The following is a 27,630-nucleotide window of genomic DNA, read 5'->3' on the forward strand; positions in this document are numbered from 1 at the left end:
TGCATGAGGGCACTGCTGGCTCCTGGGGAGCTGCTCAGCACCCAACACCCCCAAGTCTCTTTCTTCAGAGCTCTTCTTAACCCACTCTGCACCCAGCCTGGGATTTGTGCCTGGGATTGGCTCAACCAAGATGCAGGACCTTGCACTATGACTTGTTGCACCTCCTGCAGTTGTCACTGGCCCACTTCTCAAGGCTGTCAATATCCTTATGGATGCCATCCCTGCCCTGCAGCAAGTCCAGCACACCACAGATTGGTGCTTACACTAGGAATTGTTGCAGGCATCATTATATGTAGAAAATCATATACAATTTGCTTCTAGAGAAATAGGTGTGAGCTCTTACTGCCAAAATCAGTGATACACAGAGAATCATTGAACTGTTAGGGTTGGAAGGGACCTCAAGGAGCATCCAGTTCCAACCCCCCTGCCATGGCCAGGGACACCTCACACCAGATCAGGTTGCTCACAGCCACATTCAGCCTAGCCTTAAAAGCCTCCAGAGATGAGGCTTCCACCACCTCCCTGGGCAACCCGTGCCAGTCTCTCACCACCCTCATGGGCAACAACTTCTTCCTAACATCCAACCTGAATCTAACCATTTCTATATTTTTTTCCATCCCCCCCAGTCCTGTCACTCCCTGACACCCTCAAAAGTCCCTCCCCAGCTTTCTTGGAGCCCCCTCAGATCCTGCAAGGCCACAAGAAGGTCTCCTCAGAGCCTTCTCTTCTCCAGACTGAACAACCCCAACTCCCTCAGTCTGTCCTCACAGCAGAGCAGCTCCAGCCCTCTGCTTATCCTCCTGGCCCTTCTCTGGACACCTTCCAGCACCTCCAGATCCTTCTTGGAACAGAGGCTCCAGACCTGGACACAGAGCTGCAGCTGTGGTCTCAGCAGAGTGGAGCAGAGGGGCAGAATCCCCTCCCTGGCCCTGCTGGCCACACTTCTCTTGCTGCAGCCCAGGCTCTTCTTGGCTCTCTGGGCTGCAAGTGCTCACTGCTGGCTCCTGTTGAGCTTCTCATCCACCAGCAACCCTAAGGCCTTTCCTTCAGGGCTGCTCTCCAGACAGTCCCTGCCCAGCCTATATAGATGCTTGGGATTGCCAGGCCCAGATGCAGGACCTTGCATCTGATATTTAAAGTAGGATCTAATCTTTCCCTTTGGCTCTTTAACAGGCTTTGCTCGTAATCTGTCTGAAGGAAGCAATGCCAACTACACGGAGTATGTGGCTACCAGATGGTACCGCTCACCTGAGCTGCTCCTGGGGTAAGTAGAAGGTGTAAAATGCCATGAGGAAGCTTGATTGATTCTCATCTTTTTTTTTCACCCCCCTCCAGCCACATTTTGTAAGATGGAGGTTTGTTTCAAGAGGCTTCCATATGTCATTAGTTTGTGCTCATTTCCAGTAAGTTGGAAATGGGTCACAGAATGGGCTGGGTTGGAAGCGACCTCCACAGTCTACAATGGAATGCAATGAATGTGTACAAGATATACAATATTGAAAATATTTGCAGGTATTTACAATTAATAAACAGCACAAGGACCCCCCCTGGCCAAGGACCAGGGGAAGCTACTAGCTTCTCCCTCTCTGCCTTCCCCTCACCCTTCCTGTACAAAAAGGGAAGGGCTAGGAGCCGGGAAGTTAATACCAAAACAATGCAGCCAAGGTCAAGTAGAAGCAAGTTATTATCTCCCAGCCCAAGAAAGCAAGAAGAGAGCAAAATTGTTTTGGGAACTGAAACTAAATCTTCTGCTAGCTGTCTCTCCACTGGGATTGTTTAGAGCTATCATTGTTTTCCTTTTTCACACCCAGTAGTGATTTATCTACATTTCTACTGCTTCCTGTTCAGGATCTGTGACAAATTTTCAAGGCACAGCCTAAAACTACCGCAGTGTGTGAGGTAGCTTCTTTCATACCAAAGTCTTATTTTTCTGTCTTGCAAGGGAGTGAGCCATGGGAAATGTGGTCACAAACTTGAAACACCTCAGTGCCCAGCGAGGGCCAGTGGGTGACAAAGGTTTTCTGTTTGCTTTGCAGAGCCCCTTACGGGAAGGCTGTGGATATGTGGTCTGTGGGCTGCATCCTGGGAGAGTTGAGCGATGGGCAGCCCTTGTTTCCTGGTGAGAGTGAGATTGACCAGCTCTTCACCATCCAGAAGGTGCTGGGCCCACTGCCAGCAGAGCAGATGAAGCTCTTCTACAGCAACCCACGCTTCCATGGCCTGCGGGTAAGGGAGAGCTCTGCTCTTGCTTTGAAATGCACTCACACAGCACTTATGGCATTGGCATCCTTGATCTGAAGGCTCTGTTCCTTTCCACTGTGCACTATTACCTGTGTCCTTCTGTAAGGAGGAGATATTTATAGAATCATGGAGTGGTCCAGGTTGGAAGGGACCCCCAAAGGTCATCCAGTCCAACCTCCCTGCAGTCAGCAGGGACATCCCCAACCTGATAAGGTTGCCCAGGGCCTTGTCCAGCCTCACCTTAAATATCTCCAGGGAAAGAGCCTCAACCACCTCCCTGGGCAACCTGTTCCAGTGTTCCACCACCCTCATGGTGAAGAACTTCTTCCTGATATCCAGTCTAAATTTGCCCTTCTCTAATTTGAAGTCATTGCCTCTCATCCTGTCCCTGCAGGCCTTTGCAAACAGTCTATCTCCGTCCTTCTTGTAGCCCCCTTCAGGTACTGGAAGGTTGCTCTTAGGTCTCCCTGGAGCCTTCACTTTTCCAGGCTGAACACCCCCAGCTCCCTTGGGCTGTCTTCATAGCAGAGGTGCTCCAAGCCTCTGATCATTTTCATGGCCTCCTCTGGACCTGCTCCATCAGGTCCATGTCCTTCCTATATTGACGGCTCCAGATCTGTAAACAGTACTCCAGGTGAGGTCTCACCAGAGGAGAGCAAAGCAATGTGGCAGAATCATCTCTCTATATCTCCTGGCAACACTGCTTTGGATGCAGCCCATGATGTGATTTGCCTTCTGTTCTGTAAGCTCACACAGCCTGCTCCTGTCCAGCCACTCACCCATCCATCGGCACTCCCAATTGTAGAGTGTAAGGTTGTTGTATTAAAAGCAATTCAAAGTGCTGCTTACACCAGCATGGAGTTTTATAAATTTGTGTTTTGTTTTACTGTTAAATCTTGAGTAAAGATTTTCCTGAATTTCTTGGACATTTTTTGGCGGGCAAGTTAGACACAAAGATGATCCAAGGGCTGGAGCAGCTTTGCTGTGAGCACAGGCTGAGGGAGCTGGGGGTGTTCAGCCTGGAGAAAAGGAGGCTCTAGGGGGACCTCAGAGCTGCCTTCCAATAGCTGAAGGGATCCTGCAGGAAGGCTGCAGAGAGACTTTTCCTGAGGGTGTCTAGAGACAGGCCAAGAGGGAATGGTTTGGAGTGAGGCAGAGCAGGGTTAGAGTGGAGCTGAGGAAGAAGTTCTTCAGTGTGAGGGTGGTGAGAGTCTGGAATAGGCTGCCCAGGGAGGCTGTGGCTGCCTCCTTGCTGGGGGTGTTGAAGGCCAGGCTGGATGAGGCCTTGAGCAGCTAAGTCTTGTTGAGAGGTGTCCCTGCCCATGGTAGGGAGATGGGAGTAGATGATCTCTGAGGTCCCTTCCAAACTGAGCCATTCTATGATTCTATTCAGCTTAGCATTACCCTGCCAGGTTTGCTCTGTGAAGTTTAGTGGCACAGCTCTGCCAGCTCAGGATGTGAAAAATTCATGCCTGCTACCTTCAGGCTCCTCTGCTGGAAAAACCTGAGCCAGAGATGCTGCTTTGTGCATTTTGACTCCTGGGGAGCTGATGGAAGCCACGTGAGTGAAAAAGCTCTTCCCACAGGCAGCATTGTTCCACTCTCAGGGGGTTGCCAATACCATGTAATGACAGAGATTCAGCAGAGTGGAAAAGCTGCTCAGCTTGGGATGTGCAATACAGCAACATCCCAGAGCAATGTATAAATAGTAGCTCTATTATCTTAAACAGTACCTGGGGCAGCAGTGGCACTCCTGGTTCCTTGCCATTCAGTTTTGGTTGTCAATTTTTTTGTTAATGACTCTTTCTTAGAAAGCTGAATTGATGACCTTGATAAATGGCCTGAAGTTGTTACTGTAAAATCCTGTGAAGAGACCTAGAAAGATTTTAGGAGATCCAAGCTGTGCTTGACTCAAGGTTTTACTCTGTAAAACAAAAGGGGAAACTTAGAGAGGAGACCTTAGCTGGACTAAAACACTTTCAGGTTCCTGCCTCTGTGTTCTTGTTTAGTGTTTCCTCCTTTATATATCATTCATATATACATCACATAGGTGTTCAAAAAGGAATTGGCCATGGCACCTGGTGCCATGGTTTAGTAGTCATGAGGTCTTGGGTGACAGGTTGGACTTGATGATCTTTGAGGTCTTTTCCAACCTTAATGATTCTATGATTCTAAAATGAATTAAAAGTGGACATAAATTTGGTTTAGCTGCTGATGAGAAAAGAAATAGTTGGCTTCAGGTTTTAGGATACTTATTTTCCCTACAAGGACAGGTGATTCCTAAGAGCTTTTGTTGAAGTCTGTAGATCCTCCATCAGTGGAGTGGTTAGAAAAATGATTTAGATTAGAACATAATTTCTTGCAGGGTCCTCTTTTTATCTGGGCTTGTTTGGAACCCTGGGCTGGAGCAGATTGTTAAAAAATTAATCATATAACCCCTTAGAGGTTAAAAAAACCCAGCAATGCCTTCAAAGTTGTCAGCAAAACAGTCATTATTTTACAGCAGCTGTAGTTGTGCAGTGGATAAAGTGTTGGGATGAATGCTCTGTGAGGTATCTTGGGCTTGGAGCTTTAAAGTACAGTAATTCAAAAGGGCATCATGGAGCTAATGTGATTAGCACAGGGTTGAGAGTGAGGAGTCTCTGCTCTTAGCCTGGATCAATGGTTTATTACCTGACCTCAGACAGTTTGCACACTTCTTAGCTCCCTGTGTAAAGTCAGAGATTCATTGAATCACAGAATGGTTTAGGTTGGAAGGGACCTTAAAGATCATCCAGTTCCACTCCCCCTGTCATGGGCAAGGACACCTCCCATCAGCCCAGGTTGATCAAGGCCTCATCCAGCCTGGCCTTGAACACCTCCAGGGAGGAGGCAGCCACAGCCTCCCTGGGCAACCTGTGCCAGAGTCTCACCAGCCTCACTCCAAATATTTCTTCCTCATCTACAGTCTCAATCTACCCTCCTCAAGCCTCAATCCATTCCCTCTTCTCCTATCACTATAAGCCCTTGTCAAAAGTCCCTATCTGGATTTCTTCTTGTCCCCTTCAGGTACGGGAAGGCTGCTCTGAGGTCTCCCCTATGATACGGGTAGGGTAGGATAGGATAGGATAGGATAGGATAGGATAGGATAGGATAGGATAGGATAGGATAGGATAGGATAGGATAGGATAGGATAGGATAGGATAGGATAGGATAGGATAGGATAGGATAAACCAGTGACGCCAACAGTGCCATATACCTTATAATTGAGGGCAATACTGAGTTGGTACTGGGACCAGTGCTGGTGAGCACCTTTGTCAGTGAAATGGACAGTGAGACTCAGGCACCCTCAGCAAGTTTGTGGGTGACACCAAGCTGTATGGTGTGGTTGGCACTGTGGAGGGAAGGGGTCCAACCAGAGGGACTTGGATAAGCTGGAGAGGTGAGCCCAAGTCAACCTCATGAAGTGCCATAAGGACAAGTGCAGGTTCCTTCACCTGGGTGTGGGCAATCCCAAGCACAAATCCAGGCTGGGTGAGGAGTGGCTGAGAGCAGCCTGGAGGAGAAGGCCTTGGGGGTGTTAGCTGGTGACAAACTCCCCATGGTCACTGGCAGCCCAGCAGGCAGCTGTGTGCTGAGCTGCATCCAGAGCAGGGAGAGCAGCAGCACAGGGAGGGGATTCTGCCCCTCTGCTCTGCTCTGCTCAGACCCCACCTGCAGCACTGCCTCCAGTTCTGGGGCCCCCAGCACAAGAGGGACCTGGAGCTGCTGGAAAGGGTCCAGAGGAGGCCACCAAGATGATCAGAGGGCTGCAGAACCTCCCCTGTGGGGACAGGCTGAGAGAGTTGGTTCTGTTCAGCCTAGAGAAGAGAAGGCTCCAGGGAGACCTTAGAGCAGCCTTCCAGTACCTGAAGGGGACTGCAAAAAAGCCAGGAAGGGACTTTGGCCAAGGGCTTTATTTTTCCATTTGTCAAATCATCCCTGCCTGCTGTGGTGTTCTGTCTAAACAGGGATACTTTCAAATCCTGCCTTCACTGGATTTTTGTCCAGACTCTAGCTGACAAAAGATGCCCTCCAGCACTGTGCTCTTCTTCTCATGATGTTTACAGTTCTCACTGCAGCATAACCACAGGAGTAATCCTGAGCCTTAAACCTTTGGGAGTTTGATGTTTTTCACCAAAAAACCCAACCTTTTGGAACTGCCTCAACTTTTTCTATTTCATTATTACTGTATTTGCCTTCTCAAACTCTCCTAAAGTTATTTTTAATCTCTTTCAAAAAGATACTTTACTTATTTCTGAATCGTATCTGAAACCTCCCACCTCTTGTCAATCAGAATGCCACAAACACATTTAGAAATCATAGAATTGTTGGGTTTGGAAGGGACCTCAAGGATCATCCAGTTCCAAATCCCCTGCCATGGGCAGGGACACTTCACACTACAGCAGGTTACTCACAGCCACATCCAGCCTGGCCTTAAACACCTCCAGGGATGAGACTTCCACCACCTCCCTGGGCAACCTGTGCCAGTCTCTCACCACCCTCATGGGCAACAACTTATTCCTAACATCCAATCTCAATCTCCCTACTTCTAGTTTTGCTCCATTCCTCCCAGTCCTATCCCTACATGACAGCCTAAAAAGTCCCTCCCCCACTTTCTTGTAGCCCCCTTCAGATACTGAAAGGCCACAATATCTGAAGTGGATTATTTCTCATATGAGAGGAGTCCTTGACTGCCTTACTAGCCAAGAATACCTCCTTTGCTTGACTAGATCCATAGCAGAATCATAAAATCATAGAATTGTTTTGGTTGTAAAAGCCCTCTAAGACCACCAAGTCCAACACCACCTGGTCATTAAACCATATCCCAAAGTGCCATGTCCACACCACTCTTGAACACCTCCAGGAACAGTGACTTTGTGGGAGCACTGACAAACAGCAATGAAACCAAGAATGAGCTTTGTCTGTGGTCAGATGTCCTCATTTTTGTTTCCTGTGATCTGATAGGGCTGTGATGTTCCTTCAGATGCCACAGTGCTGCAGCCTCCATCCCAAGTTCTCAGTCCTTAACACCACCAATTTTTTGCCCTGTGTAAGGCAATTTACTGGGAAGTTTGGCAAATGAAGGAGCTTTGGCCTCTATTTGGGCCTCAACTATTCATTCTATGAGTGCTGCATACTCTTAATTAGCATCATGCATCAACAGTTATTTGTTTCATGACCATATTTGGGTTTTAATATTTCATAAACAACTAAACATTTTCAGTGCATGATGCCTGGAAATTCCATGCCTTGCTTCACTGTCTGGTTTCGGAAGCACTGGGTCCATGTTTTCCTTGTTTACATCTTCACTATATTTATGCTGTGTTATTTTTACAGTTTCCAGCAGTCAACCATCCACAGTCTTTAGAGAGAAGATACTTGGGAATTTTAAGTGGTGTCTTGCTTGATCTTATGAAGGTAGGAAAATGTATTTAATTTCCTGTCTGTAATCTGTGGAATAAGATGGAAGTGACTTTTCAACTTTGTTCCCTGGTATAATTCATCATAAAAGCCTTTCTGAGCTTCCTTTTCAGCTGTTTTGATATTACAGTTCTTTGTGGAAAGGCTTGAGATTTCACACAGAACCACACAGAAGTTAGGGGTTGGAAGGGAGCTCCAGAGAGCATCCAGGGCCAAGCCCCCTGCCAGAGCAGGAGCACCCAGGGCAGCTCACACAGCAACACATCCAGCTGGCTTTGCAATGTCTCCAAGAGAAGGAGACTCCACAACCTCCATGGGCAGCCTGCTCCAGGCCTCTCACACCCTCACAGGGAAAAAGGTTTCCCTTCTGTTCCTACGGCACCTGCTCTGCTCCAACTGGCACCCAGTGCCCCTTGTGCTGTCCTTGGCCATCCCTGAGCAGAGCCTGGCTCCCTCCTCCCCACACTGCCCTGCACATCTTGAGCCCCAGCACTGAGGGCAGCCCTCAGGCTCCTCTGCTCCAAGCCCCAGCTGCCTCAGCCTGGCCTCACAGGGAGATCTTCCACTGCCTGCAGCAGCTTGGAGGCTCTGTGCTGGATTCTCTCAAGCATTTCCCTGAGGTCCTTCTTGAGCTGAGGGGCCCAGAACTGGACACAAGATTCTAGATGGGGCCTTAGCAGGGCAGACAGAGGTGGAGGAGCAGCCCCACCTCCCTCAGCTTCTCCTCACAGGGCTGTGCTTGAGGCCTCTGCCCAGCCTCATTGCCCTTCTCTGGACATGTTCAAGTGTCTCAATGTCCTTGGATTGAGGAGCCCAGAACTGGACACAGGATTCAAGATGTGGCCTAACCAGTGCTGAGCACAGGGCACAATGACTTCCCTGCTCCTGCCCCCTGGCCCCTTCTTGGCCCCCTGGGCACACTGCTGGCTCATGTTCTGCTGCTGTCAATCAGTACCCCCAAGTCCCTTTCTGTTTGTCAGCTCTTTGAGCTACATCTGTTGTATAATAGATGTATTTTAAACATATATCTATTGAACTGCATCTATTGTATAATAGATATATTTTAAACAGATACATTTTGAACTACATCTATTTCAGAATAAATATCTTTCAAACATAGGTGTTTATTTTAAACTACATCTACTTTAAAATAGATATATTTAAAACATACATGTATTTTAAACTGTATCTATTTAAAATAAATCTATTTCAGACATATATATATTTTTAGGCTACCTCTATTTTATAATGGTCAGGGAGGTGGATTGCAAACTGGCTCAACAATGACATTCAGAGGGTTGTCATCAGTGGCACAGAGTCAACTTGGAGGCCTGTGGCCAGTGGTGTTCCCCAGGGGTCAGTACTGTGGCCAGTTTGGTTCGGTATCTTTACCAATGACCTGGCTGAGGGCACTGAGTGCACCCACAGCAAGTTGCTGATGATACAAAACTGGGGGGGGTTGGCTGACACCTGTCAGACTGTGCAGCCATCCTACCAGATCTGGACAGCCTGAGAGCTGGGTGCAGGTAAACCTCATAGAGTTCAAAAAGGACAGGTGCAGGGCATCTGGGCAGGAGTAACAGCAGGCACCAGGACAGGTTAGGGGCTGTCCTGCTGGAAAGCAGCTCCATGGAGAAAGACCTTGTAATGCTGGTGGGCAGCAAGTTCTACATGGGACAGCAATGTGCTCTTGTGGCCAGGAGAGCCAATGGCATCCTGGGGTGCAGCAAGAAAAGTGTGGCCAGCAGGGCTAGGGAGGTTCTTCTCCCCCTCTGCTCTGCCCTGCTGAGACCACTCCTGCAATCCTGTGTCCAGTTCTGGGCTCCCCAGTTCAAGAGAGACAGAGACCTGCTGGAGAGAGTCCAAGGGAGAGCCATGAGGATGCTTAGGGGACTTGAGCATCTCCCCTGTGAAGAGAGACTGAGAGCCCTGAGGCTGTTTAGTCTGGAGAAGGGAAGGCTGAGAGGGAATCTGATCAATGCCCATCAATATCTTAGGCGTGGGTGTCAAGTGGAGGGGGCCAAGCTCTTTTTGGCACAGTAATAAGACAAGGAACAATAGATACAAACTGAACAGAAGAGTTCAGCTCAACAGGAGGACAAACTTCTTGACAGTGAGGGTGACAGAGCCCTGGAGCAGGCTGCTCAGAGAGGTTGTGGAGTCTCCTTTGGAGACTTTCCAAACCTGCTTGGATGCATCCCTGTGTGACCTGCTCTGGGTGATCCTGTTTTTAGCAGGGGGGTTGGACTGGATGCTCTCTGGAGCTCCCTTCCAGCCTTCAATGTCCTGTGATAAACATAGATATGCTTAGAACTACATCTGTTTTAAAATAGGTATATTTTAAACATATATATATATATTTATATATATAAAATTACATCTGTTTTCTAATAGATATATTTTAAACACAGATATATATTTAAAATTACACCTATTTTAAAACAGATCTATTTCAAACCTAGAGATATATTTTAAATGGCATCTCTTGCCTGATAGATGTATTTGAAACATAGACGTTCTAAATGACACCTATTTTAAAACAGATCTATTTTAAACATAGATACATGGTTTAAATTACACTTATTTTAACCATGTGCAGGTAGGCAGACAGAATATTTTCATTGGTTTAGGTATTTGGGTATTTTAAACATATTTTAACCACATCTCTCTAGCTGTATCTGGGGTTGTATGTCTTCTTATATACATACAGCACAGATCTATGTTTCATGGTAAGGCTGAAGCCTTCCATCCCTTAATCAGAACCTAAATTCCTAGACCACAGGTTTTGTCAAGGGCTTATTTTGTACCCCAGGCACACCTGAAGTTCTCCCAGCAGTTCCATCTAACCCCACAAACTCTGGAGATCAAAGACCTCTATGCCAAGAATGTTGCTTTATTTGGTTATGTTTTGTATGGTTTTTCCCCCTGGTGCAAATGCAGCTACTAACATTTCAACTTTGGGATTTGTTTTCCAAAGAACTTACTGAAGTTAGATCCAGCAGATAGATATTTGACAGAACAGTGCCTGAACCATCCTTCCTTTCAAACCCAAAGACTCCTGGATCGCTGTGGAAGTTCACCGTCGCGCTCAGCCAAGAGGAAACCTTACCACGCAGAGAGCAACACCTTGTCCAACAGGTAAACGTGGCCAGGTCACCAGCAGCATCACCACTGACTTTTGCTCTGCTATGAGTGAGTTGCTGCCATGCTTACACACACTAGGAACAAGTTCTTGACATCAGGGTGGTGGAGCACTGGGCCAGGTTGCCCAGGGAGGTGGTTGGGGCCCCGTCCCTGGAGATCACAGAATCAACATTCAGGCTGGAAAAGACCCTCAGGATCACCAAGCCCAACCATTAACCCTGTTCTACAAGGTTCACCCCTAAACCAGAGCCCCAAGCACCACATCAAAACCACATGCAGTGTTGGTGACTCCATTACCTTCCTGGGCAGCCTCTGCCAGTGTCTGACCATTTGCTGTGAAAAAATGTTTCCTACTGTCCAGTCTAAACCTACCCAGTCACAGCCTGGGGCTGTTCCCTCTTGTTCTATCACTAATTACCTGGTAGAAGAGACCAGCACCAACCTCTCCACAACCTCCTTTCAGGTAGTTGCAGACAGCAAGGAGGTCTCCCCTCAGCCTCCTCTTTTCCAAACTAACCATCCCCAGCTTCTTCAGTTGCTCTTCATCAGATTTATTCTCCAGGCCCTTCACAGCTTCCTTGCCCTCCTCTGCCCTGGCTCCAGCACCTCCACATCTCTCTTGTATTGAGGAACCTAAAACTGGACACAGTACTTGAGGTGTGGCCTTACCAGAGCCAAGTACAAGGTTCAAGGTGAGGCTCAACAGGGCTCTGGGCAACCTGATCTACTTGAGAATGCCCCTGCTGAGTGCAGAGTGGGTTGGACTGGATGATTTTTGGAGGTCCCTCCCAACCCAGACCATTCTATGACAGAAGTTTCACATTAGAGATGTGGCATTCAGAAAGGAAAACCTAAATCCATTGGAAACTTCTTGTGTGAGAGGCTTGCCTAGCTGCTTGATTTAAAGCTGCTAGGTTCCTTATATCTCTTAAGTTCTAGAACAAAACATACTTCCTCTTAACTAAAATGTATTTTAAACTGGCATTAACATGGCCAAGTGCCTGGGAGCTGTAATAAAGTGCACCACTAGATCACTGAAAGGGGGGAGTACAAAATTCCTAGGTATACAAATTATCATCCAATTATAATTACCAACAAGATAGCAAAGGTGCAAACTCATCTCTACAGTGAGCTCTCACTTTAACCCTCAGTCTTATATCTGAGCTATGTTCTCATTGTTACAGAAATAAGTTAACTGCTCATAGCTGGCCTAGGTATATCAAGGCTACCAAGTAAAGCTGCAGCACTGCTCAGTCATGGCTAGTTGGCAATGCCAGCCTAAATCCAGAAGCAGAACTGGTTTTAAGCCAGAGAAACCTGAGATAAGAAGTCCTGCTCAAATAAATGCAGGCTGAGTGTTTGCAGAACCAACTCATATCTCATTCCTGTATATCCCCAAACCAGAGCAGAGGTTGAGGACATCACCAAGTAGCTCTGCATCAAGTCAGTCTGGTTGCATAGCATTCTGGGTGCAGCTTTGGGGCTGAGTTAGTGTGTTAAGAACTGGGATAGCTCAGAGCTCCACAAAAACTGGGGTTCCTCTCCTAGTCCTGGTTTTGGGCTTGGTGTTACAGAGCTTGCTTTGCTGCACTGAGCTCAGGCTCACTCCACTTTGATGTCTCTAGCAGCACAATAAACTCCCCTCCCCTGCCTTCCCCTTCCAAATCAGGCATCCATTAGATGTTCTGGAGTGGTAATGGTGGCAGCTTTGTTTGACAGTCCTGACAGACTTTACTGTGATACCTTTATTTTGCCATGCCAGGTGCATTTAAGATTTATTTCTTTCCCCCAATGGATCACAGGCTCACAGGATGTTAGGGGTGGGAAGGGACCTCTGGAGATCTTCTAGTCCAACCTCCCTGCCACAGTAGGACCACAGAAGCCAGCACAGGTCACACAGGAACACATCCAGACAGGGCTGGAAAGGCTCCAGAGAAGGAGACTCCACAACCTCTCTGGGCAGCCTGTTCCAGTGCTCTGTGACCCTCACAGTGAAGAAGTTCCTCCTCATGTTGAGGTGGCACCTCCTGTGCTGCAGTTGCCATCCACTGCCCCTTGTCCTGTCACAGGGCACAAGTGAGCAGAGGCTGTCCCTGTCCCTTCCTTCCTGACCCCCAGCCCTCAGCTATTGATAGACATTGATCAGATCCCCTCTCAGTCTTCTCCTCTCCAGACTAACCACCCCCAGGTCTCTCAGCCTTTCCTCCCCAGGCTAACTTACATAATGTAGTGCTGCCATTATTGATGTGCACATCTGTCACTCACACACATGCACCAAGGTGTAAATATATCTGTTGTGCTTCCCATGATTGGATCATTTATCTTCATTTTCTTTGTCAGAGAAATCCATTAACCAAAGGCAAGCAGGTCCATCAGGATATAACCACAAAGAAACAACAGTGTGCTAACAATTGCAAACCTGTTACTGTAGTTGGAGTTCTGATGCCTAGTTGGCAGTGTTTGATCTTACTGCAATTAATTTCACAGAATCACAGAAACATTCAGGTTGGAAAAGACCCTCAGGATCACCAGGCCCAACCATTAACCCTACTCTACAAGATTCACCCCTAAACCATAGTCCCAAGCACCACATCCAAACCACCTTTAAACACATCCAGGCTTGGTGACTCCATTACCTCCCTGGGCAGCCTCTGCCAGTGTCTGACCATTTGCTGTGAAAAAAATGTTTCCTACTGTCAGTCTAAACCTACCCAGTCACAGCCTGGGGCTGTTCCTTCTTGTTCTGTCACTGATTGCCTGTCAGAAGAGACCAGCACCAGCCTCTCCACAACATCCTTTCAGGTAGTTGTAGACAGCAATGAGGTCTCCCCTCAGCCTCCTCTTCTCCAAACTAACCATCCCCAGCTCCTTCAGTCACTCTTCATCAGATTTATTCTCCAGGCCCTTCACAGCTTCCTTGCCCTCCTCTGCCCTGGCTCCAGCACCTCCACATCTCTCTTGCATTGAGGAGCCCAAAACTGGACACAGTACTTGAGGTGTGGCCTTACCCAAGCTGAGTACCAGAGGACAATCCCTTCCCTGCTCCTGCTGGACACAGCATTGCTGATCCCAGCCAGCATGCCGTTGGCTTTCTTGTCCACCTGGGCACATTGCTGGTTCCTCTTCAGCTGCTTGTCCCTTAGCACCCCCAGGTCCCTTTCTGCCAGAGAGCTTTCCAGCCACACCTTCCCAAACCCCAGTTCTTTGGTGTCTTTCCATGGCAGCTCCTTTCTGAAGTGCGTGTTGCTTTTTGCTGAAGCTGTTAAGAGGTGAATCTGTCATCTGGTATATTAATGCTTCTCTCTGCATTTTGACGTAGAACTCAAGCCAGCAAAAGTTCTGCTTTGCAGTCCCACCACAGATCAAACAGCAAGGATTTGCAGACACTAGGGGTTGGCGGGCCAAGGGAAGAAGGTCTTCCAGCAAACGAAAGCTTTCTGAATGGAAACCTTCCCGGAGCTTCACCCAGCCCCATGCACGCCAAGAAGCCCAGCACCACGCCTGGCTCTGGCAACAAGGATCTGGCCAATAACAACCTGCCGCACCTCCTCAGCCCCAAGGAAGCCAAGGCAAAGACAGAGTTCGACTTCAACGTGGAGCCCAAGAGCTCGGAGGGTTCGGGCACCAAGTACCTGAAGTCCAACAGCAGGTCCCAGCAGAACCGGCACTCGCTGATGGAAAGCTCGCAGAGCAAGACCGGCACGCTGCAGCCCGGCCGCCACAGCTACATCGACACCATCCCCCAGGCCTCCAAGAGCCCTTCCTACCGCACCAAGTCCAAGAGCCACGGCGTGCTGACAGACTCCAAATCCGTGGGCAACCTGTCCGAGGCCAGGGCCCAAGCCGCGGAACCCACCGGCGGGAGGTATTTTCCCTCCAGCTGCATGGACTTGAACTCTCCCACCAGTCCCACCCCACCTCGGCACGGCGAGAACAGAACTTTGCTCAGCCCCTCCGGGAGGAACAGCCGCGGCGAGGGCACGTTGGACGGCCGAAGGCCAGCGACGAGGCACTCCAAAACCATGGAGGAGTTAAAACTGCCAGATCACATGGATGGAAGCCATTCCCACTCTCTCTCTGCTCCACACGAATCTTTTTCCTATGGTCTAGGTTATACCAGTCCTTTCTCTTCACAGCAGCGCCCTCATAGACACTCTATGTATGTGAGCCGGGACAGAGTCAGGTCAAAGGGCTCAGAGGGTGGCTTAAGCATAGGGCAAGGGATGGCAGCCAGAGCAAACAGCCTGCAACTGTTATCTCCACAGGTGCAGCATAAGTCACTCACAAGATCTGTTGGCTCATCACGAGAAGACTGTACGGAAGATACAAATAGGGTTAGTTCCAAGTGTTGCCTGTTGTGGAAGGCTTCCTTTGTTCTCTTTCGTGTGGGGACAGTCTCCTGCTTTTTCTCTGCTGGTTGTTTGCACTTAGTTATTGATTTATCTCTCTGTAAGGCAAAGGGGTGGTGTGGGGTTTTCTGTTGTTTTTTTCTTCAGGGCTAACTGTTTCCCTGAGGCCTAGTTTAAAATTGGACTACAAGTGGCATTCTCTTAAAGTTCTGAACAGTGAGAAGGGGAAAACTTCTCTCTGAAGCTGAAATGTCATTAGTGGTTCCTAATCCTTTGTTAGGCTGTCTAATGTCAATTTTAATCATACTGTTTGGTTTAACTTTCTCCTTTGTGTTCTTATTTTGGTGAGGCCACCACCACCAGGGAGGTGGTGGAAGCCTCATGCCTGGAGGTTTTTTGCAGCCAGGCCGGATGTGGCTGTGAGCAACCTGCTGTAGAGTGAGGTGCCTCTGCCCATGGCAGGGGGGTTGGAACTGGCTGCTCCTTGAGGTCCCTTCCAACCCTGACAATTCTATGATTCAGCTTTTTTTCTGTGTGTTTCTGTCATGAATGCTGATGTTCATTTTGGAAGTGAGCTTTTCACTCACTTTGCTGCTACAATACCATCTTTTACTAGAGGAATCAAAACAAACCCCAACAGTTCTCTTGATTAGTATGGTCCATTGGTGAATCAGGAATAACCTAAGTGTTCTCCAAGATGCTTCACCGGTTTCCTATTTTTTAATTTCCAATCAGTTCCACCCTGCTTATATTGTGTGAAGCTTCTCTGCTTCAGTGTTTCTGGTTTCTCCTTGATTTTTCCCTCTGTCACTCTCCCAAGCCTCTTTTGAAGACAAACATTCATTGTTTGCCAGGCTTTAAATCTTACTTCACCAACAACAAAAGAGATAAAACAAAGGCTTGCATCCATTAGTAGTTTTAAGGCTTTTCAAGTGCAACATTTTAAGGGTTCTTCTTTAATTTTAAGTTAAATGCACACAGAAGGAGGCAAGGGGAAGAAAATCAACTACAAGCTGCTTATTGCCATCTCCTGTTTGTAACTAAGGTGCTGACGAATGGGAGGTGTCTTACACAAGGAGCAATTTAATCAAATGCTTCAATCTCCTGCACCTTTTAGGATCAAACTGTGATTTAAAGCATTGGTTTAGCTGCATTGGCAGAGTTTCAAGGGGTTTTCATCTTTGACAGTGAGGCCAGATCTTCATTAATCATAGAGTGGCTTAGGTTGGAAGAGACCTTAGGGATCACAGAATTGTCAGGATTGGAAGGGACCTCCAGAATCATCCAGTTCCAACCCCACTACTGTGGGCAGGGACACCTCACACTAGATCAGGTTGCTCAGAGCCACATCCAGCCTGGCCTTAAAAACCTCTAGGGATGAGGCTTCTACCATCTCCCTGGGCAACCTCTTCCAGTGTCTCACCACCCTCATGAGGAAGAACTTTCATCTACTCCAACCTCCCTGCCATGGGCAGGAACACCTCTCAACTAGATTTGGCTGCTCAAGGCCTGATCCAGTCTGGCCTTGAACACTCCCAGGGGGTAAAAGGCAAAACAGACATTGAAAATCACTCATCTAGTGGATTGAAATCCAGATTTTTAATCCTGGTTGGTTTTGACCTTTTGTCCTTCTTGGACATTGTAGATTGAAAGTCCTGCATCAGTTTCCTTGTGAGGCCTTGTAGAGAGCTTTGAATTATATCTGTTTGGGCCACGCTGTGGAAGGAATGGCAGCATCTGGTTCATTTAAGGGTGGGGATAAGTCATATTTGGTGACAAATTGCATGCAAATGGGTGTTCTAGGGGCTTACTGAAGCTTTTGCTTGAAGTTCTTCCCGGTAGCACTTCAGGAATACAGAGTAAATGAGAGGGAATGGTAGTCTCACTTAAACAGATCTCTGAGTTGAGGGACCACCTCTTATTTTGCATGCAGTTAATTTGTTCGTGCCTGTTGGTACCTCGAGGTACTACTGCCTAGCTGCTGATAAGAGGTAGTGCTTTGATGTTGCAATTACCCTCAATTATACCCACTTCCTGTTTGCTTTTGTGAATCTGCCAGTAGCAGAGTGACCAGATTCCATCAGAAATTCATTTAACAAGGCCGCCGGCAAAAGATTTCTCCAGAGACCTTACTGCTGCCTGCCTTTCACGGCGAAAGATCCAAGGGTCTCCATCTGTGGTGGGTTGAAATTAGCCCCAAAATCAAATTGCCAGACCAGCTCAGTTGAAAAGCAAATGAAGCTGTATTTATAAGCAAAACCAAAATCTAGAAATCTAGCATCTGGAGAGCGGTGAAGGGGGAAAGGACCTGGGGGTCCTGGAGGATGGGAGGTTGATCATGAGCCAGCAATGTGCTCCTGTGGCTAAGAAGGCCAAGGGCATCCTGGGGTGCATTAGAAGGGCTGCAGTCAGTAGGTCCAGAGGGGTTCTCCTGCCCCTCTACTCTGCCCTGGTGAGGCTACATCTGGAATATTGTGTCCAGTTCTGGGCCACTCAGTTCAGGAAAGACCTCAGGGAAGTGTTTGACAGAGTCCAGCACAGAGCCACGAAAATGATGAAGGGAGTGGAACATCTTTCTTATGGGGAGAGCCTGAGGGAGCTGAGGGCTTTGTAGCTTGGAGAGGAGGAGCCTGAGTGGTGACTTCATTCATGTTGGTAAAGATGGGCAGGGTGAGTGCCAAGAGCATGGAGCCAGGCTCTGCTGGGTGATGCCTACTGCCAGCACAAGGGGCAGTGGTGGAAGTTGAGGCAACAGGCGGAAGAATTATTCCCCTGTGAGGGTGACAGAACCTTGAAGCAAGCTGCCCAGGGGGGTTGTGGAGTCTCCTTCTCTGGAGATTTTCAAGACCTGCCTGGATGAGTTCCTGTGTGACCTGCCCTGGGTGCTCTTGCTCTGGCAGGGGGGTTGGACTGGATGATCTTTTGAGGTCCCTTCCAGCCCCTAACATTGCGTGATTCTGTGAAGTATGGAATGCAATGAATATGTAGAAAATATACAATATTGACATGTATTTACAATTTATAAACAACACAAGAACCCCCCTGGACAAAACCAGGGGGGGGTACCAACAGCTTCTCCCTCTTAACTCCCTTCCCTCACCCCAGAACAAGGGAAGAGAGAGAAGAGCAGAGTAGCTTTATAGTACTTAGCCACAGCAAGGTCAGCAACAGCCAAGCAAAAGCACCCAGTTGGTATCTGCTAGAGCAAAGAGCCCAGAAAAAGACAGAAATAGTTTATACAACTAACTTTATGTCATTTATCAGACCAATGGGATTAGGTAGACCTTAATCCTTATTTCCCCTTTCACATCCAGTGGTGATTTATTTACATTCTACCCCTTTCTGCTCAACCTGTGGAAAATTTCCTGGGCACCAGCCTAAAACTGCCACACTGTCACACTCTGGATCTTCAAAAATGACAACTCAAAGGCAAAATTTTATGCATGCCCTTTCTGGCAGTTTGGGAAAAGCAAGCAGGCAGCAAAACCAATTCACTGATATTGATTACACCATCTGTGATTTGATGTGGATGTGAATAGCATGAAAGGAGAATTATGTGTGGTGAAGCTCAGGCTTTCCTGCTTATGTGTGTTGGTTTAAACCTGCAAATGACTTCATAATTTTTCATTTTAAACAGCTGATTCTTCTTTTGTTTAGGGTGGAGCATATCATGATCCACACTCAGAAGATGGAACATCTACTAAGGAAAATAGAATTCTGTATAATGACCCTGTTCCAAGGAGAGTTGGCAGCTTTTACAGAGGTAATTTCATGGTGGATCTTTCAGAATTAAAGAAGAGCTTTTAACACTGGCTGCAAATTAAGTGGCAGAAACAAATAAAGAACAGTAGCAGGAACTACTGCAAATGTTTACTGGGAAGGAAAACAACTTGTTATCCCACATTTAGAGAGTAGGTTGTGTGCAGTAACTGTATTCATGTGATATTAGATAGTTGCACTGAAAAGTCTGTCCAGTGCAGTACCTTGTAAAGCAGGAGGTAATTTATCAGGGTGAATGGAACAAACCAAATTCATATTACCAGAGTGGAGGCCACCAAGGTGATCAGAGGGTTGGAGAACCTCACCTATGGGGACAGGCTGAGATGCGGGTGTTCAGCCTGCAGAAGAGATGGCTCCAGGGAGACCTCAGAGCAGCCTTCCAGTACCTGAAGGGGCTACAAGAAAGCCAGGAAGGGACTTTTGACAAAGGCTGGGAGTGATAGGATGAGAGGGAATGGATTGAAGCTTGAGGAGGGCTGATTGAGACTGCAGATTAGAAAGAAATTCTTTAGAGTGAGGGTGAGGAGACACTGGAACAGGTTGCTCAGGGAGGCTGTGGCTGCCTCCTCCCTGGAGGTGTTTAAGGCCAGGCTGGATGAGGCCTTGAGCAACCTGGGCTGGTGGGAGGTGTCCCTGCCCATGGCAGGGGGGTTGGAACTGGATGATCTTTAAGGTCCCTTCCACCCTAAACCATTCTAAGAATCTATGAGTTAATTTTCATACTTTGAGTTCCCACTTGAAATTCTTACTAACACTGCACTTAAATACCTTTGGACTTCTAACACATCCTTCCTGATTTATTTCAGGTACTGTGATGTGTGGAACTCTAATGCTCATTTTTCATTGCATGAAACCTATGTTCATTCCAGTTTTTTGCAGCCTTAGTAAAGATGAGGGTTTCCTGCAGGTGAAAACACATTTGTCTAATCCCAGTTCCAAATGACTAATCAACCAGGGTAGTGTATGTGCATGTGTATGTATATTTATGTGCCTCTGTGTGTATATATACATACACATGAGGTAGCTACTGTTCTAGTAAGGTACACAAAAGATGGAGACTTCTTAGCAGCTGCCTCATGGCTGACCCTGGGTAATCCTTTTGAAAAAGGCAAGGATGATAAGAAGCTAATTACTGCCCTGCAAGCATTGGGAGGCTTTTGGGGCTTCCCTGAAAATTAAGGAGGCCAAATCAGCTAAAATTCGATTATGAGTCACCTAATAACCTTAAGCAGAGTCACAAATCTCCTTGTGAGTCTCTTCAGGTTGCTCACTGGCAGCTGTTGAAATCTGCCAGTCATTGTAATATTGAAAGTGGGGAGCAATATTAAAGCCTGTACTGCTTTGAAAAATGCTGTTGAGTGTAAGGTTTTGTAGCACAGGCCACAGAGAACCTCTTCAGAACCTTCAATCTTGAATTGCTGTTATTAATCCTTAAAACACTCCTACAATTGGACAGGGATTCTCCTTCATTTTGTGCACAGTGAAACAGGAGTTCTGAGGCAGAATGGCTCTCCTTAACTCATGTGCTTAAAGATAATGTCTCTCAGGATTATTCAGTTCCTTGTCAGAAACTAGAGATTTCTTCCTCTTTGTACCTATGAAACAAACATATTTTAGTTCACAGACTTACTTATTGCTTTGAGGAACAGTTGAACAATACATTGATAATAGTATATTCAAAAGCTACTGCAAGAAGGAGTTACTGTAAAAACTAAATTCCTATTGCTGCAATTCTTAAGCACTGACTTAATGCAAAAGTTATTTCCATGTAGTTTCTTTACTGCAGCTTGAACTCAGAGTTCTGTTTTGCTAGATTGCACAGAGTGATGCTGCAGTAATGCTGCAGCTGGTGTCTGTTCAGATTTTAAGCATAGAATCAGAGAACGGTTTGGGTTGGAAGGGCCCTTAAAGATTGTCTGGTCAAACCCCCACATCTTCAACTAGAGCAGGTTGCTCAGAGCCCCATCCAACCTGACCTGGGAAGGTTCCACGGATGAGGCATAGACGTGATGGAGCGGGTCCAGAGAAGGGCCACAAGATTGATCAAGGGGTTGGACAGGCTGTTACAAGGACAGGCTGACAGAGCTGGGGGTGTTCAGCCTGGAGAGGAGAAGGCTCCAGGAAGACCTTAGAGCAGGCTTCCAGTACCTGAAGAAGGATACAAGAAAACTGGGAAGGGACTTTTGACAAGGGCTGGGAGTGATAGGATGAGAGGGAATGGATTGAAGCTTGAGGAGGGCAGATTTAGGCAGGAGATTAGGAAGAAATTCTTTCCAGTGAGGGTGAGGAGACTCTGGTGCAGGTTGCCCAGGGAGGCTGTGGATGCCCCTTCCCTGGAGGTATTCCGGGCCAGATTGGATGAGGCCTCGAGCAACCTGCTCTAGTGTGAGGTGTCCCTGCCCATGGCAGTGGGGTTGGAACTGGATGATGTTGAAGTTGTCTTCCAACCTCAACCATTCTGTGACTCTCTGAAGTGTGGGGGTTTTGGCAGAGCCCAGTAGAAATGTTTGCTCTTTCTCCACCCAGTTCCATCCCCGCGCCCAGACAGTACCTACCTAGAAAACAACGTCTCCAACAGAGCCTCTGTCTTACCAGCAGACAGCAGCACGGTGGCAAACCACTCCAAGAGACAAACCACCTTTGATACCTGGTGAGTTGTTATTTACACAGATGTGTGGAGAATGACAGGGGGAAACAAGAAAAGAAAAAAGGGATTTTTACCAGAAGGGGAGGGCAACCCCCCAATTTTTTTCTCTAAGTTACTTCCCCTGACTATGATACTGCTATAGCATTTGATGCTTTCTGTCCCCTTTGGAGCAGCAAGAAATGCTTCATTCCACCATCACACTGAAAGCATTAAAGCTTTTTATGCTTTTGTCCAGATTCACCTGATTTTATTTCCCCCCTCACTATTAATCTTCAGCTAACCATAATGCAAAGTGCTTTTGTATGTGTGTGTATAGTATGGATAGCAAAGGCTGTAGGCTCTGTGGATTCCAGAAGCATGAATTGTCAGACAAAAGTGGGGGGGGAGGGAAAAACACCTATCCAAATGCATGTTTCCATATGTAAAGTAGGATGGCATTAATGAAGAGCATTCCCCCTGCAGCGGGGACTGCTGCTCTTTTTTGCATACACACCACAGAAAGGCCAGGAGTATGTTCAATGGGAAAATGGACTGAGCAACCTCTTAATGGTGTGGATTGATTGGAAAGGATTCAAAGCATCACATGGCTCCATTATATAACAGAGGACAATTAGCTGTAATTATGCTAATGGAATAGCAGCACACCCCTAGCTTTGCAGTACTTAAAGGGAAATACCTTAATTATGTTGCTCCAAGAGCTGCTCAGCTCTAAAATCATCTTAGGCCTTGCTCAGTCACAATGAAGAACACTGAATAAAAACAAATGATCTAGTGGAGGAGGTCCCTGCTTGGCTGCAGGGGGGTTGGGCTGGATGACCTTTGGAGGTCCCTTCCAACCCAACCCATTCTATAAATGAAGCTTCAGAGGACTGGTGTGAGCTGTGTGCACTCACATGGTTCCAGCTGTGCTTTGTAGCACTCTGAGACACTGCTTTCTGAAAGGGACATCAAATCATGCTGTGTAAAGAGCTGTGCCAGTGCTTTGTTGACTCAGTGTGTTTTCACATGAATAATCTGTGAATTATCTGCTTTAAAAGTGGGGGGAGGGAGGGTGGGGAAGGGGAACATCTGCTTGTGTCCAGGTTCTGTTCCCGTGTTAGTGCTAGTAGATGTTTACTCCAGAACCCTTTGTCACCTGCTCTGATTCACTAGAATCTGCTTCCTGTCCTTCAGTAGCTCCACCTCCACCCATTTTTGTGGAAGTTAGCTGAGGAGTCCGGGGTCATTTATGTAAAAAGGTGATGCTTATGTTGTGACTTTTTTTTGTGTGGCTGAAGAAGGTATTTATCCCTCCTGTTGAACCCTCTGACCTATTCTGTTGTCCTTCGTACCTGAAGCTTTCTGCCTTGACTATATAACATAAGCCAACTGGAATCTTGGTTTTGTTGCTTTCTCTATCTTTTGGTTCTATATTGGCTTTTGTGATGTGTGGTGACTGCAGAGAAACTTGTAATGCTGTTTTCACCTTGGACTGGAATGATGGCATCTGTTATTAGAGCTGGGTGGGAATGTTTGAACTCAGTTTTGGGGGTTTTGGGGGGGGCTTACAATGACAAATTATTGAACCCAAAACTTTTCAAAGGGACAGGCTGATATCTACTAGGAATAGATTTATAATCCACTAACTCTTTATTGGGAAGATCCTTCAGGTCCAGCATGGAATTGCCAGTCAAAAGCAGAGATACACTCAGATTAACATACTCTGGAGGCAGCATTAATGTTGTTTGAATGTGAGGAACTCTTGTGCAGTGGTTTTGTTCATTGTTATTTAAACCAGAGGCTTGAACTAAGGTCTTCTTTACCATGAGGGTGCTAGAACACTGCAACAGGTTGCCCAGGGAGGTAGTTGAGGCCCCTTCCCTGGAGATATTCAAGGTGAGGCTGGACAGGGCTCTGGGCAACCTGATCTAGTGGAGGATGTCCCTGCTGACTGCAGGGGCGTTGGACTGGATGACCTTTGGAGGTCCATTCCAACCCAGACCATTCTATGATCTTAGATCTAAGAGGTGAACACTCTGAACCAGAAGCTAGAGGTTTTTCTGTAGTACATTTTCTGTTCCCCTCAGTAAATTCTCCTGAAGCTGTTTCATTTTGCTGGTGAGGGACTTTGTAGGGTGTCAGGTAGTGATAGGACAAGGGGGAATGGAGCAAAACTAGAAATGGGTAGATTCAGATTGGATGTTAGGAAGAAGTTGTTCCCCATGAGAGTGGTGAGACACTGGCAGAGGCTGCCCAGGGAGGTGGTGGAAGCCTCATCCCTGGAGGCTTTTGCAGCCAGGCTGGCTGTGGCTGTGAGCAACCTGCTGTAGTGTGAGGTGTCCCTGGCCATGGCAGGGGGGGTTGGAACTGGCTGCTCCTTGAGGTCCCTTCCAACCCTGACAATTCTAGGATTCTATGAAACAATATAAAAATCCACAGGGATGCGGAATGCAGCCTGCTGAATCAGACCCTTCATTAACTTGGAGGTAGTTAGATGGAATTCCTCACTCCAATTAATGCCCTCAAACATTTTCACAAGGTGGAACAGCTCCTCTGAGAGCAGAACCCTCACAAGAACAAGCATCTCTTGTTGTGAAGGGGGAGGGATGGCCCTCACCACTCAGCTCCCTGCTCTTCTGGCATGCATTTCTCTTTCACTTCGCTTTATTTTCCCCCGCTCCCCATTTCCCTGAGACGTTTCCTACCCAGCTCTACGTGTTAACTCTGTGCAAAGTCGTCCTGGCAATGGTCTGATGTTGTTGCAAAACCAAAAAAAAAAACCACCAAAAAAAAGCCCCAAACAAGAGAAACAAAACCCCTTGTTTTGTGCCATAAATGCAGCTTGGTGAGGTGGCTGAGTGCTGTGGAGTGGCTGTTCCTCTCCGCCGTGTTCTGTATAGCACTTGTGTAACCGCTGATGGAAATGTTGGAAGCTCTGCTGGAATGTGACTCTTGCTTACATCAATTTTTCCTGATGGAGTTTAAATATTTGCTGTTTGACTGACCATGAGTAGCTGGGAGATGACAATTCATCTCGAGTTCTGAGTGCCCTGTATTGCCACTGCTGTAACAACCAACCGAAACCAATGGCTTCTCTCATACGATTTGCTCTGTGTTTGCTTTTTCTCCTGTCAAAGATCTCGTGACTGTTTGCTGGACTGGATTGTCACAGGTGTGCCCTTTGTCTTCGTGTGCATTTCTCCACTCTGTCCCCCACTGTCCTGCTTCTTTCAAATAAAGTTATTATAAACTCAACTTCTGTCATCAGGTTTTAAATTACTGGATCCTCTCTGAGCTTCAGACAACTTCCCTTGGAAAAAAAAAACCACAGAAAGGGCAAAATTTTCAGCCTTCTGGAAAAATCTTTTCTTTGCCAGAGTTGAATTTTCTGGAAATTACCTGGAACTTGCTCAATTTTTCTTCCCCCCCCCCCCCCCCCCACTTTTTTTTGGTACAAGAGTAGAGGTTTTATTCTCTTCTACTTTTCTGAGCTTTGTCCTGAGCTGTGCAGAATCAGCAGGCAAGATGCTTTAAGCTTCTTCTGCCAAAATGTTGGCCTGAGTTGCCTTCACCATTGTTGCAGTTCTAAATGTCTCTTTGCAACAGACTCCAGCCTGCACTACTTGATTGCACATCTTATTAGCATTGATTGTTTACAAGGTATCTGGGGGCTTCTGGAAGGCTTTGTGCTTTAGACCTTCTATGATTATGCCTCTCTGGGCAGCCCTTTCTGCCACCCTGGAGCAGGTTGCCCAGACAGGTTGTGGAGTCTCCTTCTCTGGAGACATTCAAACCCCACCTGAATGCATTCCTGTGTGACCTGCTCTAGGTGGTCCTGCTCTGTCAGAGAGGTTGGACTGGATGGTCTCTAGAGGTCCCTTCCAAGCCCTGACATTGTGTAATTCTGTGATATTTGGGGGTTTCTGGAAAGCTTTGTTGTTTGGACCTTCCATGTCCATATCAATGCATACATACTATGGCAAGCAGCTTCTTAATACCTTCTTCAGAACTTCTCATACCTCCTTGGGATAAATAACATATAAAATAACTTAAAAGGAGTAATAGATTAAATATTTATTTTAAATATAAACACTGACAAACTGTCATTCAAGAAAAGAAAAAGACAAAACCAAACCATCCTATTCTCAGAAGTGTCAGAAGCTTATTAATTACCTAGCTAACATTAATTTTCAGGACTTTAGAATAATACAATATTTTGTAAAGATGCCTTCCAGTACTTGAAGGATGGAGAGGGACTCTTTCCAAAGGCCTGCAGTGATGGGACGAGAGGCACTGGTTTGAAATGAGAGCAGAGCAGATGGAGATTGGCTGTGAGGAACAAGTTCTGCCCCAGGAGGCTGCTGCAACACTGCAACAGGTTGCCCAGGGAGGGAGCAGAGGCCCCAGCCCTGGAGATCTTCAAGGTCAGGCTGGACAAGGCTCTGAGCAAACATCTAGTGGAGGATGTCCCTGCTGACTGCAGGAGGGTTAGTCTGGATGACCTTCGGTGGTCCCTTCCAACCCAAGCCGTTCTATGATTTGTGGCCCTCCTCTGGACCTACTCCATCAGGTCCATATCCTTCCTGTGCTGAGGGCTCCAGAGCTGGGTGCAGTACTCCAGGTCAGGTCTTAACAGACCTGTTCCACATGAAAAAAAAAAATAAAAATTAGAAGTTGCAGCTCCAAGAAAAGTTCAGATTTGATCTCTGACTTCTAAGCTCTTAGTGACAAGCTTTTAGATGAAGAGGTTTTGATAGATGCTTCATCTTGTGAGGTTGAGATTCTTAGCTTAAGCAAACCATTCACTGCTTCATTGGTTTCTGACATTTCCTTGCCTTTGGTCAGGGTAATTCTCTAGCTGCCAAGGACTTGGCTTTGAGCAAACCCAAAAGCTACCTTGTCCATTTATCTCCTGAAGACAACTTCAGAGGTTTTAGTAACTCCACCATTAGACCAAAATCTCACTAATGGGATTGTGAGTGGTTCAGCAAAGGCAGACATACACTGGCAATTAAAGAGGATTTCTAAGCCAAGGTTGCTGAAGGATAACTGAAACAAGCATGAGGAACCTCCTCCCAAGAAGAGTGCCTACAACACAAATCTGTCTGTGGCAGCATGAGTGCAGTGTGCCTCCTGTTTATTCCTTTCAGCTAATACTAAACACATCACTTTCCCTGCCCCATGCATGTTTGCTGCTGCACCTTCTTGTGCCTGCATGAAGTTTGAGACCTTTCCTGACAGGTGCAATAAGTGCTAGTGATGATCACACAATTTTTGTTCACACCTAAGCTACTTCAAGAGCAGAATAAGCAATGTGATTTATTTGATGTGCCCTAAGCAAGCAAAGACACACAAAGATAACAAAGAACAGCACCTTCTGCATTTGGTTTCTGCTGAGGGTGAGCTCTCTGAGTTAGGGCTCTTCTCTAGTCCACTGTGTAACAGATGTTGGTGTAACTTCCTGCTCTCAGGAGCTGAAGCTTCATGCAAAATATCAACGTGCAGTAATATTGTCAGACTGGAGAGCAGCCCTGTGGAGAAGGACCTGAGAGTGCTGGTGGACAGCAAGTTCTGCATGGGACAGCAATGTGCCCTGGTGGCCAAGGCAGCCAATGGGATCCTGGGGGGCATTGAGAGGAGTGTGTCCAGCAGAGCCAGGCAGGTGGTCCTCCCCCTCTACTCAGCCCTGCTGAGACCTCCCCTGGAATATTGCATTCAGTTCTGGGCTCCCCAGTTCAGGAATGACAGGAATCTGCTGGAGGGATTCTAAGGGAGAGGTACAAGGATGCTGAAGGGACTGGAGACTGCCTGGTGAGGAGAGGCCGAGAGCCCGGAGAGGAGTTAGTCTGGAGAGGAGACTGAGAAGGGACCTCATCAATGTCTATCAATAGCTGAGGGCTGGGGGTCAAGACAGGGACAGGCTTGGCTCAGTTGCACCCTGGAATCGGTAAGGGGCAATGGCTATAAACTCCAGCACAGGAGGTTCCAGCTGAACATGAGGAGGAACTTCTTCCCTGTGAGGCTCCCAGAGCCCTGGAGCAGGCTGCC

At 47.1% G+C, this 27,630-nt stretch overlaps 1 protein-coding gene across 2 annotated transcripts in view; it reads left to right on the forward strand.

The window, feature by feature from the left end:
• The window catches only part of CDKL5 (cyclin dependent kinase like 5), a 114,648-nt gene that overhangs the window by 74,877 nt on the left and 12,141 nt on the right, over nt 1-27,630 (forward strand). For both annotated transcript variants that reach the window (XM_068144731.1, XM_068144732.1), the window contains exons 8-14: nt 1,174-1,264; nt 2,037-2,226; nt 7,600-7,680; nt 10,661-10,821; nt 14,147-15,161; nt 18,834-18,939; nt 21,483-21,606. In XM_068144731.1, the coding sequence (XP_068000832.1) occupies nt 1,174-1,264; nt 2,037-2,226; nt 7,600-7,680; nt 10,661-10,821; nt 14,147-15,161; nt 18,834-18,939; nt 21,483-21,606 (1,768 nt within the window). The remainder of the gene's footprint in view (nt 1-1,173; nt 1,265-2,036; nt 2,227-7,599; nt 7,681-10,660; nt 10,822-14,146; nt 15,162-18,833; nt 18,940-21,482; nt 21,607-27,630) is intronic.

The sequence above is a fragment of the Melanerpes formicivorus genome, unplaced genomic scaffold (assembly GCF_026170545.1).
Source record: "Melanerpes formicivorus ecotype bairdi unplaced genomic scaffold, bMelFor1.0.p_v2 SCAF_11, whole genome shotgun sequence".
Taxonomy (NCBI): Eukaryota; Metazoa; Chordata; class Aves; order Piciformes; family Picidae; genus Melanerpes; species Melanerpes formicivorus.